This window comes from Oncorhynchus nerka, linkage group LG25, assembly GCF_034236695.1.
Source record: "Oncorhynchus nerka isolate Pitt River linkage group LG25, Oner_Uvic_2.0, whole genome shotgun sequence".
In the NCBI taxonomy this organism is placed as follows: domain Eukaryota; kingdom Metazoa; phylum Chordata; class Actinopteri; order Salmoniformes; family Salmonidae; genus Oncorhynchus; species Oncorhynchus nerka.
The window spans coordinates 51308435-51325514 of NC_088420.1; the positions used below are offsets into that span (position 1 = coordinate 51308435).

At 42.9% G+C, this 17080-nt stretch overlaps 1 protein-coding gene across 2 annotated transcripts in view; it reads right to left on the reverse strand.

Annotated features, from left to right (window-relative positions):
- LOC115109648 (protein LSM14 homolog A-like) overlaps positions 1-13766 on the reverse strand; it is a 30355-nt gene extending 16589 nt beyond the window's left edge. For both annotated transcript variants that reach the window (XM_029634839.2, XM_029634837.2), the window contains exons 1-2: positions 13562-13766; positions 5632-5795 (exon numbers count right to left, since the gene is read on the reverse strand). In XM_029634839.2, the coding sequence (XP_029490699.1) occupies positions 5632-5795; positions 13562-13682 (285 nt within the window). In that variant the 5' untranslated portion in view covers positions 13683-13766. The remainder of the gene's footprint in view (positions 1-5631; positions 5796-13561) is intronic.
- Between the last annotated feature and the right edge of the window lie 3314 nt (positions 13767-17080).

Consider the following 17080-nt stretch of genomic DNA (forward strand, 5'->3'; position numbering starts at 1 on the left):
GGGAGGAGGACACAATGGAGTTGTCAACCGTGATGGCGAGATCATGGAACGGGCAGTCCTTCCCCGGGAGGAAGAGCAGCTCCGTCTTGCCGAGGTTCAGCTTGAGGTGGTGATCCGTCATCCACACTGATATGTCTGCCAGACATGCAGAGATGCGATTCGCCACCTGGTCATCAGAAGGGGAAAGGAGAAGATTAATTGTGTGTCGTCTGCATAGCAATGATAGGAGAGACCATGTGAGGTTATGACAGAGCCAAGTGACTTGGTGTATAGCGAGAATAGGAGAGGGCCTAGAACAGAGCCCTGGGGGACGCCAGTGGTGAGGAGACAGATTCTCGCCACGCCACCTGGTAGGAGCGACCTGTCAGGTAGGACGCAATCCAAGCGTGGGCCGCGCCGGAGATGCCCAACTCGGAGAGGGTGGAGAGGAGGATCTGATGGTTCACAGTATCGAAGGCAGCCGATAGGTCTAGAAGGATGAGAGCAGAGGAGAGTTAGCTTTAGCAGTGCGGAGGGCCTCCGTGATACAGAGAAGAGCAGTCTCAGTTGAATGACTAGTCTTGAAACCTGACTGATTTGGATCAAGAAGGTCATTCTGAGAGAGATAGCGGGAGAGCTGGCCAAGGACGGCACGTTCAAGAGTTTTGGAGAGAAAAGAAAGGGATACTGGTCTGTAGTTGTTGACATCGGAGGGATCGAGTGTAGGTTTTTTCAGAAGGGGTGCAACTCTCGCTCTCTTGAAGACAGAAGGGACGTAGCCAGCGGTCAGGGATGAGTTGATGAGCGAGGTGAGGTAAGGGAGAAGGTCTCCGGAAATGGTCTGGAGAAGAGAGGGAATAGGGTCAAGCGGGCAGGTTGTTGGGCGGCCGGCCGTCACAAGACGCGAGATTTCATCTGGAGAGAGAGGGGAGAAAGAGGTCAGAGCACAGGGTAGGGCAGTGTGAGCAGAACCAGCGGTGTCGTTTGACTTAGCAAACGAGGATCGGATGTCGTCGACCTTCTTTTCAAAATGGTTGACGAAGTCATCTGCAGAGAGGGAGGAGGGGGGAGGAGGATTCAGGAGGGAGGAGAAGGTGGCAAATTAGAGCTTCCTAGGGTTTTCTCTAGAGGCAGATGCTTGGACTTTAGAGTGGTAGAAAGTGGCTTTAGCAGCAGAGACAGAAGAGGAAAATGTAGAGAGGGAGTGAAAGGATGCCAGGTCCGCAGGGAGGCGAGTTTTCCTCCATTTCCGCTCGACTGCCCGGAGCCCTGTTCTGTGAGCTCGCAATGAGTCGTCGAGCCACGGAGCGGGAGGGGAGGACCGAGCCGGCCTGGAGGATAGGGGACATAGAGAATCAAGGGATGCAGAAAGGGAGGAGAGGGTTGAGGAGGCAGAATCAGGAGATAGGTTGGAGAAGGTTTGAGCAGAGGGAAGAGATGATAGGATGGAAGAGGAGAGAGTAGCGGGGGAGAGAGAGCGAAGATTGGGACGGCGCAATACCATCCGAGTAGGGGCAGTGTGGGAAGTGTTGGATGAGAGCAAGAAGGAAAAGGATACAAGGTAGTGGTCGGAGACTTGGAGGGGAGTTGCAGTGAGGTTAGTGGAAGAACAGCATCTAGTAAAGATGAGGTCAAGCGTATTGCCTGCCTTGTGAGTAGAGGGGGAAGGTGAGAGGGTGAGGTCAAAAGAGGAGGAGTGGAAAGAAGGAGGCAGAGAGGAATGAGTCAAAGGTAGACGTGGGGAGGTTAAAGTCGCCCAGAACTGTGAGAGGTGAGCCGTCCTCAGGAAAGGAGCTTATCAAGGCATCAAGCTCATTGATGAACTCTCCGAGGGAACCTGGAGGGCGATAAATGATAAGGATGTTAAGCTTGAAAGGGCTGGTAACTGTGACAGCATGGAATTCAAAGGAGGCGATAGACAGATGGGTAAGGGGAGAAAGAGAGAATGACCACTTGGGAGAGATGAGGATCCCGGTGCCACCACCCCGCTGACCAGAAGCTCTCGGGGTGTGCGAGAACACGTGGGCGGACGAAGAGAGAGCAGTAGGAGTAGCAGTTTTATCTGTGGTGATCCAGGTTTCCGTCAGTGCCAAGAAGTCGAGGGACTGGAGGGAGGCATAGGCTGAGATGAACTCTGCCTTGTTGGCCGCAGATCGGCAGTTCCAGAGGCTACCGGAGACCTGGAACTCCACGTGGGTCGTGCGCGCTGGGACCACCAGATTAGAGTGGCCGCGGCCACGCGGTGTGGAGCGTTTGTATGGTCTGTGCAGAGAGGAGAGAACAGGGATAGACAGACACATAGTTGACAGGCTACAGAAGAGGCTACGCTAATGCAAAGGAGATTGGAATGACAAATGGACTACACGTCTCGAATGTTCAGAAAGTTAAGCTTACGTAGCAGGAATCTTATTGACTAAAATAATTCAAATGATACAGTACTGCTGAAGTAGGCTAGCTGGCAGTGGCTGCGTTGTTGTTGTATCTCTCTATAGTGCTGTTTCTTGTATTATGGTCTCTTGTTTCTTTAGAGGTTTCACTTTGTTGTCCTTTTTCTTCTGTCCTTATTTTGTCTTCCTTTCTTCTGTTAACTAGATATTTTTTGTAAAAAAAAAAAATCATGTTTCAACTCAGGTTGCATGGCCTTATCACATAGTATTGCATACATAAGTTGTGTAACAGTATATCAAGTATGCTAATGTACTGGTGTGAAGGCATTTTGGCAGTGGTGTAAAGTACTTCAGTATTTTTGGGGGGGGGTATCTGTACATTACTTTACCATTTATATTTTTGGCAACTTACTTAACTACATTCCCGAAATACAAAAGTAGTTTTTACTACATACAGTGGGGAGAACAAGTATTTGATAACCTGCAAAATCGGCAGTGTTTCCTACTTACAAAGCATGTAGAAGTCTAATTTTTATCATTAGGTACACTTAAACTGTGAGAGGGAATCTAAAACAAAGCCCTAGAACATCACATTGTATGATTTTTAAGTAATTAATTTGCATTTTATTGCATGACATAAGTATTTGATACATCAGAAAAGCAGAACTTAATATTTGGTACAGAAACCTTTGTTTGCAATTACAGAGATCATACGTTTCCTGTAGTTCTTGACCAGGTTTGCACACACTGCAGCAGGGATTTTGGCCCACTCCTCCATACAGACCTTCTCCAGATCCTTCAGGTTTCGGGGCTGTCGCTGGGAAATACGGACTTTCAGCTCCCTCCAAAGATTCTCTATTGGGTTCAGGTCTGGAGACTGGCTAGGCCACTCTAGGACCTTAAGATGCTTCTTACGGAGCCACTCCTTAGTTGCCCTGGCTGTGTGTTTCGGATCGTTGTCATGCTGGAAGACCCAGCCACGACCCATCTTCAATGCTCTTACTGAGGGAAGGAGGTTGTTGGTCAAGATCTCGATACATGGCCCCATCCATCCTCCCCTCAATACGGTGCAGTCACCCTGTCCCCTTTGCAGAAAAGCATCCCCAAAGGAGGATGTTTCCACCTCCATGCTTCACAGTTGGGATGGTGTTCTTGGGGTCGTACTCATCCTTCCCCCAAACACGGCAAGTGGAGTTTAGAACAAAAAGCTCTATTTTCTTCTCATCAGACCACATGACCTTCTCCCATTCCTCCTCTGGATCATCCAGATGGTCTTTGGCAAACTTCAGACGGGCCTGGACATGCGCTGGCTTGAGCAGGGGGACCTTGCGTGCGCTGCAGGATTTTAATCCATGACGGCGTAGTGTGTTACTAATGGTTCTCTTTGAGACTGTGGTCCCAGCGCTCTTCAGGTCATTGACCAGGTCCTGCCGTGTAGTTTTTGGCTGATCCCTCACCTTCATGATCATTGATGCCCCACGAGGTGAGATTTTGCATGGAGCCCCAGACCGAGGGTGATTGACTGTCATCTTGAACTTCTTCCATTTTCTAATAATTGCGCCAACAGTTGTTGCCTTCTCACCAAGCTGCTTGCCTATTGTCCTGTAGCCCATCCCAGCCTTGTGCAGGTCTACAATTTTATCCCTGATGTCCTTACACAGCTCTCTGGTCTTGGTTATTGTGGAGAGGTTGGAGTCTGATTGAGTGTGTGGACAGGTGTCTTTTATACAGGTAACGAGTTCAAACAGGTGCAGTTAATACAGGTAATGAGTGGAGAACAGGAGGGCTTCTTAAAGAAAACTAACAATTCTTACTGGTTGGTCGGTGATCAAATACTTGTCATGCAATAAAATGCAAATTAATTACTTAATTATACAATATGATTTTCTGGATTTTTTTTTTTTAGATGCCATCTCACAGTTGAAATGTACCTATGATAAAATAAAAGACCTCTACATGCTTTGTAAGTAGGAAAACCTGCAAAATCGGCAGTTTATCAAATACTTGTTCTCCCCACTGTACATTTTCCCTGACTCCCAAAAGTATGTCACATTTTGACAGGAAAATTGTCCAATTGACATACTTATCTAGAGAACATCCCTGGTCATCCCTACTGCATCTGATCTGGCATACTCACTAAACACAATTGTTTAGTTAATTATGTCTGAGTGTTGGTGAGTGCCCCCTGGTCAAAAATAATAAAACTAATGTTGGATAGGGGTTATAGCATTTCTTTCACATGACCCATCAATTTAGAAAAGCGTGTCTGGGTAAGCATGTAATATTTATAAAATATTTGTTAACTGTAACTTTTCCCTATTGTAGGCTACTACCACTTTTAGTCTTAATCTTCACTACACTACTCACTGTTTAGCACATGACCTCACATGTGAATACTTAAAGATTAGGTGGAGCTGGCTTTAAGAGGGTGGGAACAAGGCTGAATGGGTGTAGACAAAGGAGAGCTCTCCAGTAGGTCCCACAACAGTCAATGGCCCTTTTCTCAAAAGTAAGTTTATCAACTGTCAAAGAATTACTTTCCCATCGCGCTTCAAAAATGCAGTGTATTATATACACAATTTTGTAGCCATGTAAAAAAGCTAATTTCAAATTTTGCTACATAAGACCGATTTGAGCCACTCAGTCACATGCCTAAAAAAAAACTGATTGATGCATGTTTAATTTGTATCGGTTTGGGCTCCCACAGACCGATGCATTCATATCGTAAACATTTGAACCGGGGACAAAGGCATCGTATCGGTACATCGCTATGTGTTACGTTCCCCAGCAAGAAAACCAAAATGTAGCTCAAACAGAAGAGGGTACAAACAGAGTCACCGACCAATAACCGAAACAGGTGGGGTTTTAAGATGGGTTCTGAAAGACACTCATGGGGGTGTCCACTGAATGTTGACGAGTAACAACTGGAACCTAAAGGCACCCACTATGATGGCCCACTAAATTTGCTCAACAAGAGGCAAACAAAAAGGCACAGGTGAAACACCTTCACACCAATGAGATAACCAGCACAGGTGTAACCATACTGACTAACGAGGTGACAATCGGTGCACCCTATGTGCTAACGAGCTAAAGTCCAACCTCAAAACATAAATGGAGAAACCAAAGCCTGTAACATGAATAATGCTTTCTATAATAGAACAAAGCTAATTGACAATTAGCTGATTCTTGACTTTTACTACATATGTCTGTTTTACAAGGGTGTACTTAGGATATTGAAGTACTTTGTGGTTGGGAGAAGCTGTACCTGGATGATGGCAGGGTCCTGCAGGAAAGAGCATGTTGGCTTTGGCGGCTCACACACAGTCAGGTCCTTGATGTCACTGCCTCGGAAGATTATGTACTCAAAGATCTCATCCCGGGGCGGGATGGGCCTGTCAGTGGGCCGATCCTCAGTGCCAAAAGACCGAACTAAATGGGGAAAGACAAAGCATTCAGTTAGCATAAGCAGTGACATGACATGCAATGTGTAGCCAAAATGTACTTTGAATCAGGTGTACTGTTGGACTGGGAAAAAAAAAAAAGTTGGTCACCCCCTCGCAAAATAAATGTACACATGCATGTTATTTAATCATTGCACCCACACTGTTTGCGCACCTCAGCGAGCGTCTGCGTGGCCAGGCGCTAAAATAGAAATTGGTTTGATTTGTGCCGCGCAACGCCCTGCAAGTCTGGCCTCTCCCATCTCCTCATTGGTTTTTAGAGCATATACCCACGTGGGTGATTGAAAATGAACTTTAGGTCCACACTCTGGTCGGTTGTAGTAATTCTGTAAAGTTGGTTTCCAACCGCCATATAAAGCCCAAAGAAAAAGAAGCCTGAAGGAGGAGAGATGTCATTTTTTAAAATTTTATCTGTGGATTAATTGTCGGAGTAGAGGACCTTGTGCATTTCAGGTAAAACAACCCAATGTTTATATACCAGGACAAATTAGCTAGCTAGGGGACTTTAAGTAGCAACCACCTAGTAGACCAGGTATGGTAACTGCTGGTGGTGAAGGAGAACAGAGGTAAAGAGGGAGTTTACCTAAAAGGGCTTTGTAGATGAACACATACAAATGTATCTTTCTGCACATATAAAGTAAGGTTCAACCTACCATTTGGTACTATGCACAATGGTGGGTGAGTGACTTGGCATTTGTAATAAAGCGCAGGAATGCATGATAAACAGAGTCCAGTCTCTAAGACAGAGGCTGCATGCATATAAGACAAGTCACCATAATCAAATTACAGAGAGAAAAGTAGCCTGAACAAGCTTCTTTCTAGCCATAAGCGGGAAGCAAGCCTTATTACAAAGAAAGAAATAAACTTTCAATTTAAGCTTCGTCACAAGATTATCCACATTGTCCTTTTTAAAAAGTTAACTTGTCATCCAACTGAATACCTAGGTATTTGTAGGATAACACTTTTTCGAATCCCTAAGTCACCTGATTGACAATGCTAACGTTCTCTGGCAGAGTTCTAGCTCTGGTAAAAGGTCATGAATTTAGTTTTTGTACATTCAAGACCATAAAGGGAGGCCTGCAGTGAATGAAAAGCAGTCTAGAGCTCTTCAACAGCCTGAACCAGAGAAGGAGCACATGAATATATAACTAGTATCTGCATATATTTTCCAAATCATTAATAAAAATTGAAAACACATAAGCTAAAATTTAACCCTGGGGTACATCTCTATTAATCTCAAGAAAGCTAGACTTGTGATTGTCAGTATATACTGACCAACATACCGATAACTTCCAAAATAAAGTAAACACTAGCATAGTGTCTTAATAGGGCATTGGGCCACCATTAGCTACAGATTGTATGCCAGATAGTGTTTTTAACCAAACATTTTGTGTCAACTATTGGGCGTTACAGGTAGGGCTCAAAACTAAAACATTTATTGTTAGCAGTGGTGCTCCCAGCTTCAAAAAGTTAAGCGCACAAAATCTCTTTTGGTGCTCCTAGATTATTGGCATTGATTGAGATATAGCATATTCGAATTCTAGATACTTTTAAAGCACATGTTGTGCACTAAACTAATTCAACCCTGTAAACACATTTGTAAAATATTACATTTCAACCACAGGTTTTTGTATTAAGTAAATTGTGGAATATTAATGTTTGTACAAAAGCACTACCTATGTATTAGTGTTATTGTCAGCGTTACTTTATTTACCTGTAGCCTAATGACTGATTTACCGTCAATCTAATTTATTCTAACAGCTGATCGGCAATTGCGATAGAGCTGTGACTGACCACAATGAAATTGGAAGAAATTATCTAAACATGGCCATTAATTGAATAATAACAAGGCTAGAACCTATAACTTCAGTTTGTAACCTTCCCACTAGCCATGATTGGCTGAAATAAGTGGGCTGAACATGCAGAGAGAGGAGTTTGGATTAGTCTGCCGTATAGAAGGCTTGTCTATTTGAGTAGGTCAGTCGGTTGGTAAACTCAGCGTGAATGTAAGTAGGGTATTATGCCCTCTGATCACATGCAGTTATACTCCAGTTAACAGAATGCATGATTGCAGTGCTTTAGAGAACATAAGTACACCTGAAATACACTGCTCAAAAAAATAAAGGGAACATTTAAACACAATGTAACTCCAAGTCAATCACACTTCTGTGAAATCAAACTGTCCACTTAGGAAGCAACAATGATTGACAACAAATTTCACATGCTGTTGTGCAAATGGAATAGAAAACAGGTGGAAATTATAGGCAATTAGCAAGACACCCCCAATAAAGGAGTGGTTCTGCAGGTGGCACCACAGACCACTTCTCAGTTCCTATGCTTCCTGGCTGATGTTTTGGTCACTTTTGAATGCTGGCGGTGCTTTCACTCTAGTGGTAGCATGAGACGGAGTCTACAACCCACACAAGTGGCTCAGGTAGTGCAGCTCATCCAGGATGGCACATCAATGCGAGCTGTGGCAAGAACGTTTGCTGTGTCTGTCAGCGTAGTGTCCAGAGCATGGAGGCGCCACCAGGAGACAGGCCAGTACATCAGGAGACGTGGAGGAGGGCAACAACCCAGCAGCAGGACCGCTACCTCCGCCTTTGTGCAAGGAAGAGCATTGCCAGAGCCCTGCAAAATGACCACCAGCAGGCCACAAATGTGCATGTGTCTGCTCAAACGGTCAGAAACAGACTCCATGAGGGTGGTATGAGGGCCCAACGTCCACAGGTGGGGGTTGGTGCTTACAGCCCAACACCGTGCAGGACGTTTGGCATTTGCCAGAGAACACCAAGATTGGCAAATTCGCCACTGGCGCCCTGTGCTCTTCACAGATGAAAGCAGGTTCACACTGAGCACGTGACAGAGTCTGGAGACGCTGTGGAGAACGTTCTGCTGCCTGCAACATCCTCCAGCATGACCGGTTTGGCGGTGGGTCAGTCATGGTGTGGGGTGGCATTTCTTTGGGGGGGCCGCACAGCCCTCCATGTGCTCGCCAGAGGTAGCCTGACTGCCATTAGGTACCGAGATGAGATCCTCAGACCCCTTGTTAGACCATATGCTGGTGCGGTTGGCCCTGGGTTCCTCCTAATGCAGGACCTCATGTGGCTGGAGTGTGTCAGCAGTTCCTGCAAGAGGAAGGCATTGATGCTATGGACTGGCCCGCCCGTTCCCCAGACCTGAATCCAATTGAGCACATCTGGGACATCATGTCTCACTCCATCCACCAACACCACCACGTTGCACCACAGACTGTCCAGGAGTTGGTGGATGCTTTAGTCCAGGTCTGGGAGGAGATCCCTCAGGAGACCATCCGCCACCTCATCAGGAGCATGCTCAGGCATTGTAGGGGGGTCATACAGGCACGTGGAGGCCACACACACACACACACTACTGAGCCTCATTTTGACTTGTTTTAAGGACATTACATCAAAGTTGGATCAGCCTGTAGTGTGGTTTTCCACTATATTTTAAGTGTGACTCCAAATCCAGACATCCATGGATTGATACATTTGATTTTCATTGATAATTTGTGAGATTGTTGTCAGCACATTCAACTATGTAAAGAAAAGTGTTAAATAAGAATATTTCATTCAGATCTAGGATGTTCTATTTTAGTGTTCCCTTTATTTTTTTGAGCAGTGTATATCACACAGATAGCAAAGAAGCTAGCGGCCAATCTTTTTAACAAACACACTTCGGAAGCAGTAAGGGTAGTTTATCATGAGCGTGTTATGCAGCGATGCTGACTAGTCAGTCATTGTTCATGTTATGAAGCATGCGTAACGCTTAGAACAAATACTGATAAAGAGAAAGGAAACCAAAGCCCTTGATGAAAGTGCACATACAATCATACTTGAAAACATCCATAATAACAACATTCCCTTAAAAACATTAGATGTGACACACTGTCTGTCCAAATCAGTGTTCCATCTTCACTAGAATTCTATACTAGCACTCAATGAGCAAAAAGTTGGTCAGAAACACAGGGGGACAGATGCGAGTACCAAAATAAGTTATGTAAACCATTGCCAAAAGATATTTAATCTGGTTGACTGAATACTTACTTGCGACTTTGTATCCAACTTTGTTGTAACAATAACAATTTGGCAAATCTAAAAGATCAAATGTAGTCTACTTCAGAATACACACATTCAAGGTATATATATGAAAGTAGTTTAATTAGGATATAAGCCATATAAATTTGTTTTCATGCTCAGGTTGTTTTAGACTTGTTTTTCACTCTCAAAATGACAATTGTTCATAGAGAAACTACTAAATGTGATCCGGGTCCATGTCAATGGTTAAAATAACATGAACTTTTTTTTTTTAGGTCTGAAAGAAAATGTATATTTGAGTGTAATGTCATCATTGTAAATACAAATGTTCTTAACTGACTTGCCTAGTTAAATAACATTTAAAATTTAAAAAATGCCCCTTTAATTGCGAGTGAGTAATTGGCCTTGGGTGTCATCTAGCTATGGTTCTGTACTGCTGCTGCTGCTCATTTCATGGCAAAGTTAATAAATACAAATTATATACACTTCTGCCAGGTAAGCCTACTTCGCAGGTAACATTTAAGGTTGAGGAAAATATTTCTGTCCACCCACAGGAAGGTTAACACAACTGGCTACACAGAGTGTTAGACAAATGCACGCACCACTGACAGCCACTATATTGCTGGAAATTAATTGGCTGATTGTGTTAGGTTTGGCATTTTAAGACAATAGTGGCTAACCAGGGGCGGAATTATGTCAATATTGCATTGATTAAATAGTAGATGGGAGCTTGCAGTGTCAGATACTTGTGAGGTTTGTTTATGACTGCTTGAGAAGGAACACATGGAAAAAGTGCATATACTTCTGGAAATGTTTAGTGAGTTAGTCGTAGGTGGGCTGTGAAAGGGAGATACCTAGTCAGTTGTCCAACTGAATGTAGTTACCTGAAATGTGTCTTCCACATTTAACACCAACCCCTCTGAATCAGAGCTACCGGTAGCATGCGATTTACCTGTTGGAGACCCCTGAATAGATTCTACAAGTGTCTGGAACAAATGGAGGGATGCAAAACCCTTCTTCCACAAAACATTCCATAATTTGGTGGAACCGCTCCAGAATCTGCTATAATTGTTCAATTGGGTTGAGATCTACCTTTACAAGTGACTGAGACAGACACTTTAAACCCTCTATGCTCGCTCCATTGGAACACCTCTTTCAAATTCACCGACCTCTTGTCATAGTAGCCAAAATAAATGGGAAACTGGCCATTTTTAGACTTGACTCCATGATGAGATGTTAAGTGCGTAATTAACTCAGCAATCACACCTGTGTGGTTGAGCTTGTTTTCAATATACTTTGCCTGCAGTCCAAACACTTAAGACATACCCATGTCCACTTACCCTTGCCATATACCCTTGGGGGAATCCCCGTCGCCATCTTGGAGGGCATTCCAATAGATTAGCCAAGCAAGGCAAATTTGAAGCGTAAAAGCCCCCCAGCCCTCGTTTTTAGTCAGCTCTGTGAGTGTACAATTATGTTCACGCCGGGGCCATGAAACTCCCCATAATTCAATTTGCGACGATTGTACATCCGCTGCATAAAATCAATGGAGAAGTCAACATACAAGTGTAAGTAAAAATGAATGCAAATAAGTTAAATTGTGCTACTAATGCACAAATAAAATAGTTCAATTTCTTTTTGTAAGGTAAAAATTGTGTTGTTTATATATTTACATTTGTGAATATGGACAGAAATTTGGACAAAATAATTGAATTACATAAAAATGTTTCAAATTCTATCGTAGGTGAAGAATCCAAGCAGTACATCTCGCCACAATAGTGTAAGATCTTCATAAATGTGTTCAATTCTAAATCTACTGATGTCTTGCCAGTTCTCTTACATGAATACAATGCCAAAAGATGCAACACTGTTTCTGGGTGGTCATTACAAAGGGAACAATTTGAGTTGTTTTCCGTAAAACTTCATATAGTTGGCAGGATAATATTTATGAATCATTTTAAAGGAAACTTAATTTTGTTAACAAGTAGGTTTGTGCGGCAACAGCCAAACTTTTTCCAACAGATATTATCAATAAATCCATTCCAATAAGGCATGACATAAGGTATAGATAGATACAACATCCTGCTGAAACAAGGTTTGTATCACTCTGTTGAATGGACCAAAAGAGAAATAAATCTTTCCTACTACATTTACATTTAAGTCATTTAGCAGACGCTCTTATCCAGAGCGACTTACAAATTGGTGCTTTCACCTTATGACATCCAGTGGAACAGCCACTTTACAATAGTGCATCTAGGTCTTTTAAGGGGGGAGAGAAGGATTACTTTATCCTATCCTAGGTATTCCTTAAAGAGGTGGGGTTTCAGGTGTCTCCGGAAGGTGGTGATTGACTCCGCTGTCCTGGCGTCGTGAGGGAGTTTGTTCCACCATTGGGGGGCCAGAGCAGCGAACAGTTTTGACTGGGCTGAGCGGGAACTGTACTTCCTCAGTGGTAGGGAGGCGAGCAGGCCAGAGGTGGATGAACGCAGGGTCAATGGAAGGTAGGTTGAGGGTCAGGTCTTGACACGCAAAAGCTTTAGGTGTTACAGGAACCTTGTAAAGTGATAAGAATTCCTTATAACTAAGTAAAAGAACCTCTACATTTACCAGTTGGCTTACCAATAGAATATTATTTCAGAACCAATATTCTAAAACTAAGTATTTTTATACAATAGATCCTAATTATTCCATGTAATATCTCTGTGGAGAAAAATTAGGCTTATAAATTAAAGGACCACGACAAGAAAACCTGCCAATGAAAAGCAGAACATTTCACTGGAACTGTCAATATTATAATAGCAAACCAACATGAAGTTAAGGCCACCAAAAGTAGAGAAGGCATGAGGAATAAAATTCCACATAGAAGTGGGTTCTTAGGTATTGCTTTATCCAATTGATCTTAAAAGTATTATGTAAGGTAGTAAAGTCCCACCATTCTCATAAGTGTTCATTACAACAGTTTTCCTAATGTAATGGGTACGGTTTCTCCACAGAAAGTTAAGCATCTGGTCTCTCTCCTTCCTCCCTCTCCCTGCAAGTGTATACTCGTCAGACGTCATCAGAAGTGTCCACTTAATTTGAGGGGATAGGGTGTCCTTAAGTGTTTGGACCATAACCCTTGTATCCATCATTTACTCAAGTGTTTATTTTGGCAGTTAGCTGTATATAACCAAAACTCGTTTGGTTTGCAGTTTAGATACTAATTTACTTACCGGCACCAGTCCCCCCCCCCCATGCAGTGTAGAGCGCAACATTTTGTTTTGCCGGCTGGCAAATTCCCGAAATTCAGCATCACTGACTTAGAGTTGCTTGTGAATGTTAGCGATGCAGTTGTCGCGCTGCGTCACCGTTTGTTAACACAATATGGCAGGTTTACATGATACTCTCAGCTTGTACTTGAAATAAACATGTTTAACTAGCTCCATCACCAGGTAACTTCTTAGGTTTAACAAGCCAACACTACTAGCTAGTTAGCAAGTTGGCTGGCTGACTAGTCAATTAGCTAGCTTGCAAACGTTAGCTAAGTAGACACCTTTTTCAGAACAGCATAAAAACAATTAGTCACAGTGTGATGGAATTACGTTTGCTTACAGGCATCTCTGTAACGTTATGTAGTTAAACGTTATTTGGTTGGCGCACAACAGTGCGTACATTTGCATGAGTTAACGTTCTTTACCTTTTGCAAGTGCGGCAGTCGAATTCTCAGTGTCAATAGTGTAGAGAATCCCTTCGTAACGAATCTCGGCCTTAGAAAGTAGGCTGATTTTGCTCCCGATATAAGGGGTTCCTCCACTCATGATGGCTTCAAAATCCAACTAGATCCCTCACTGAGCGTTTCTTTGAAGCATGTATGTGGCTAGACCTTTTTGTGCGTTTGCGTGCTATTCTTCGATGAGGTTTAACTGCGGTTGGTATCCAATATGTTGCATTACCGCCACCTACTAGACTGGAGTACAACTCCCTTATACTTTGCTTGAAAAAAGAAACAAACAAATACCCTACCATCTAACACTGCACTCACAATTATTATATATATATTTTTAAATAACACCACCCTACTCCACTATTTACATCTATTTATTCCTACCTCATGCCAACAACCTGAAATGACAACTTAACACTCCTGAGTGGCTCAGTGGTAGAAGGCTACTGTACCTCAGTGCAAGAGGTGTCACTATCTGGCTGTGTTTGGGAGTCCCATAGGGAGGTGCACAATTTGCCCAGCGTTGTCTGGGTTTGGCCGGAGTAGGCCGTCATTGTAAATAAGAATTTGTTTTAACTGACACTCCTAGTTAAATAAAGGTTTAAAAAAAAGAGGAATTGTTTTCAAATTAACACACCCTGTGACTCTTCTGATGTCAAGTCTCGCTCACCCAAATGCCACCACAACCTCAATTTTCTGCGACTTATGTTCCATCCCTGCAGTACAGTTGATAACCATTGCTATAAATGCTAAAAATCCAATCTTACTGAAACATACAGTTGAAGTCAGAAGTTTACATTAACTTAGGTTGGAGTCATTTAAACTAATTTTTAAACCCCTCCACAAATTTCTTGTTAACAAACTATAGTTTTGGCAACTCGGATAGGACATCTATTTTGTGCATGACACAAGTCATTTTTCCAACAATTGTTTACAGACAGATTATTTCACTTATAATTATTCACTGTATCACAATTCCAGTGGGTCAGAAGTTTACATACACTAAATTGACTGTGCCTTTAAACATCTTGGAAAATTCCAGAAAATTATGGCTTGGCTATAGAAGCTTCTGATAGGCTAATTGACATAATTTCAATCAATTGGAGTACCTGTGGATGTATTTCAAGGCCTACCTTCAAACAGTGCCTCTTTGCTTGACATCATGGGAAAATCAAAAGAAATCAGTCAAGACCTCTGAAAAAAAAATCATAGACCTCCACAAGTCTGGTTCTTCCTTGGGAGCAATTTCCAAATGCCGGAAGGTACCATGTTCATCTGTACAAACAATAGTACGCAAGTATAAACACCATGGGACCACACAGCCGTCATATCGCTCAGGAAGAAGACGCATTCCGTGTCCTAGAGATGCACGTACTTTGGTACGAAAAGTGCAAATCAATCCCAGAACAACAGCAAAGGACCTTGTCAACATGTGAACACAACCGGTACAAAAATCGACATAACCTGAAAGGCAGCTCAGCAAGGAAGAAGCCACTGCTCCAAAACCACCATAAAAAAGCCAGACTACGGTTTGCAACTGCACATGGGGACAAAGATTGTACTTTTTGGGAGAAATGTCCTCTGGTCTGATGAAACAAAAATAGAACTGTTTGGCCATAATGACCATCGTTATGTTTGGAGGAAAAAGGGGGAGGCTTGCAAGCCGAAGAACACCATCCCAACCGTGAAGCATGGGGGTGGAAGCATCATGTTGTGGGGGTGTTTTGCTGCAGGAGGGTCTGGTGCACTTCACAAAATAGATGGCATCATGAGGTAGGAAAATTATGTGGATATCTCAAGACATCAGTCAGGAAGTTAAAGCTTGGTCGCAAAAGGGTGTTCCAAATGAACAATGACCCCAAGCATACTTCCAAAGTTGTGGGAAAATGGCTTAAGGACATCAAAGTCAAGGTATTGGAGTGGCCATCACAAAGCCCTGACCTCAATCTTATAGAGAATTTGTGGGCAGAACGGAAAAAGTGTGTGTGAGCAAAGAGACCTACAAACCTGACTCAGTTTCACCAGCTTTGTCAGGAGAAATGGGCCAAAATTCACCCAACTTAAGCTTGTTGAAGGCTACCCGAAACGTTTGACCCAAGTTAAACCATTTAGAGGCAATGCTACCAAATACTAATTGAGTGTATGTAAACTTCTGACCAACTGGGAATGTGATTAAATAAATAAAAGTTGAAATAAATCATTCTCTCTACTATTATTCTGACATTTCACATTCTTAAAATAAAGTGGTGATCCTAACTGACCTAAGACAGGGGATATTTACTAGGATTATATGTCAGGAATTGTAAAAACTGAGTTTAAATGTATTTGGCTAAGGTGTATGTAAACTTCCGACTTCAACTGTACATGTAAAGTAATCAATAAATTCTATTATGGTAACATTAATAAGTACATTTCAAGCTAGAAACCAACACATCTCCGTGGACATGGTTCGATGTCACAGGACAATAATAAGACGAGGAAGTCTATTTGGGTTTCAAGGTCCTTTCAAGTCACTGAGTGTAATAAACATGTGACAGGCATGTTTACCTATGAGGTCTAAGGGGATGGATCAGTCTCTTTTTCACTCTATTTCTCGTGGGGAATAGTCTGACGACTTGAATATTTAGTGACAGTTTCTGAAGCAGGGTCTGTATTCTCAACGTGGAATTTTACTGGCTGGTTTGCGTGGCTTGTTTATGAAGAGCAGTGTTCGAGTGAGAATCGTCCCAGTCAACAAGCGCCAAACCTGTGTGCCGGCGAAGAGAGTAGAAGGATCTGTGGTGGCTGCGTTGCATGACGTGCCATCCGTGCTATTTCACTGTCAGATAATACATCCACCAATGGTGCTACATGCTGGAGTCCTTGTCGATGATTGTTCACAATTTGCATAAATTATATTGTATTAGGAAAATATATCATATTTGGACAGTACAAATGACCTTACTCTCAAATTATTCATAAACTCCTCGTGAACTCGGGAATGCACCATCAGAAAGAAGAAAAAAACCCTCAATAAAGTAAAACCGGTTGCAACCTTTAAAAACCTGTCATACCCTTTATTACTAGTCAGAGCTCTGAAATGTAAAAAGTCTTACAACAGTGCACCGTTTTGTCCCTCAACGGCTCTAGATGAACAAGAGAAAGCACTGTCCTTGCACTTCTCTGAGTTCTGGGAGTGGAAGTTGCAGGCGAGAACGGCACGTATTCTGTGTACAGGTGGGAAACGGAGGGCTGGCTTTGCTAGTTAGCCAGATTACATTTCGCCGTGAGACTCAGAGGAAACTATATATGAGCTCACCCTACACGACTCACAACACAACTGTCTCACTAACTACTCTGAACACACAGTACTTTTTACCCTTATTGACTGAGAACACTTTCTCATTTACAGCAACAACCTGGGGAATAGATACAAGGGATGAATGAGCCAATTGCAAGTTGGGGTTGATTAGGTGGCCATGATAGAATGAGGATCAGATTGGGAATTTAGAC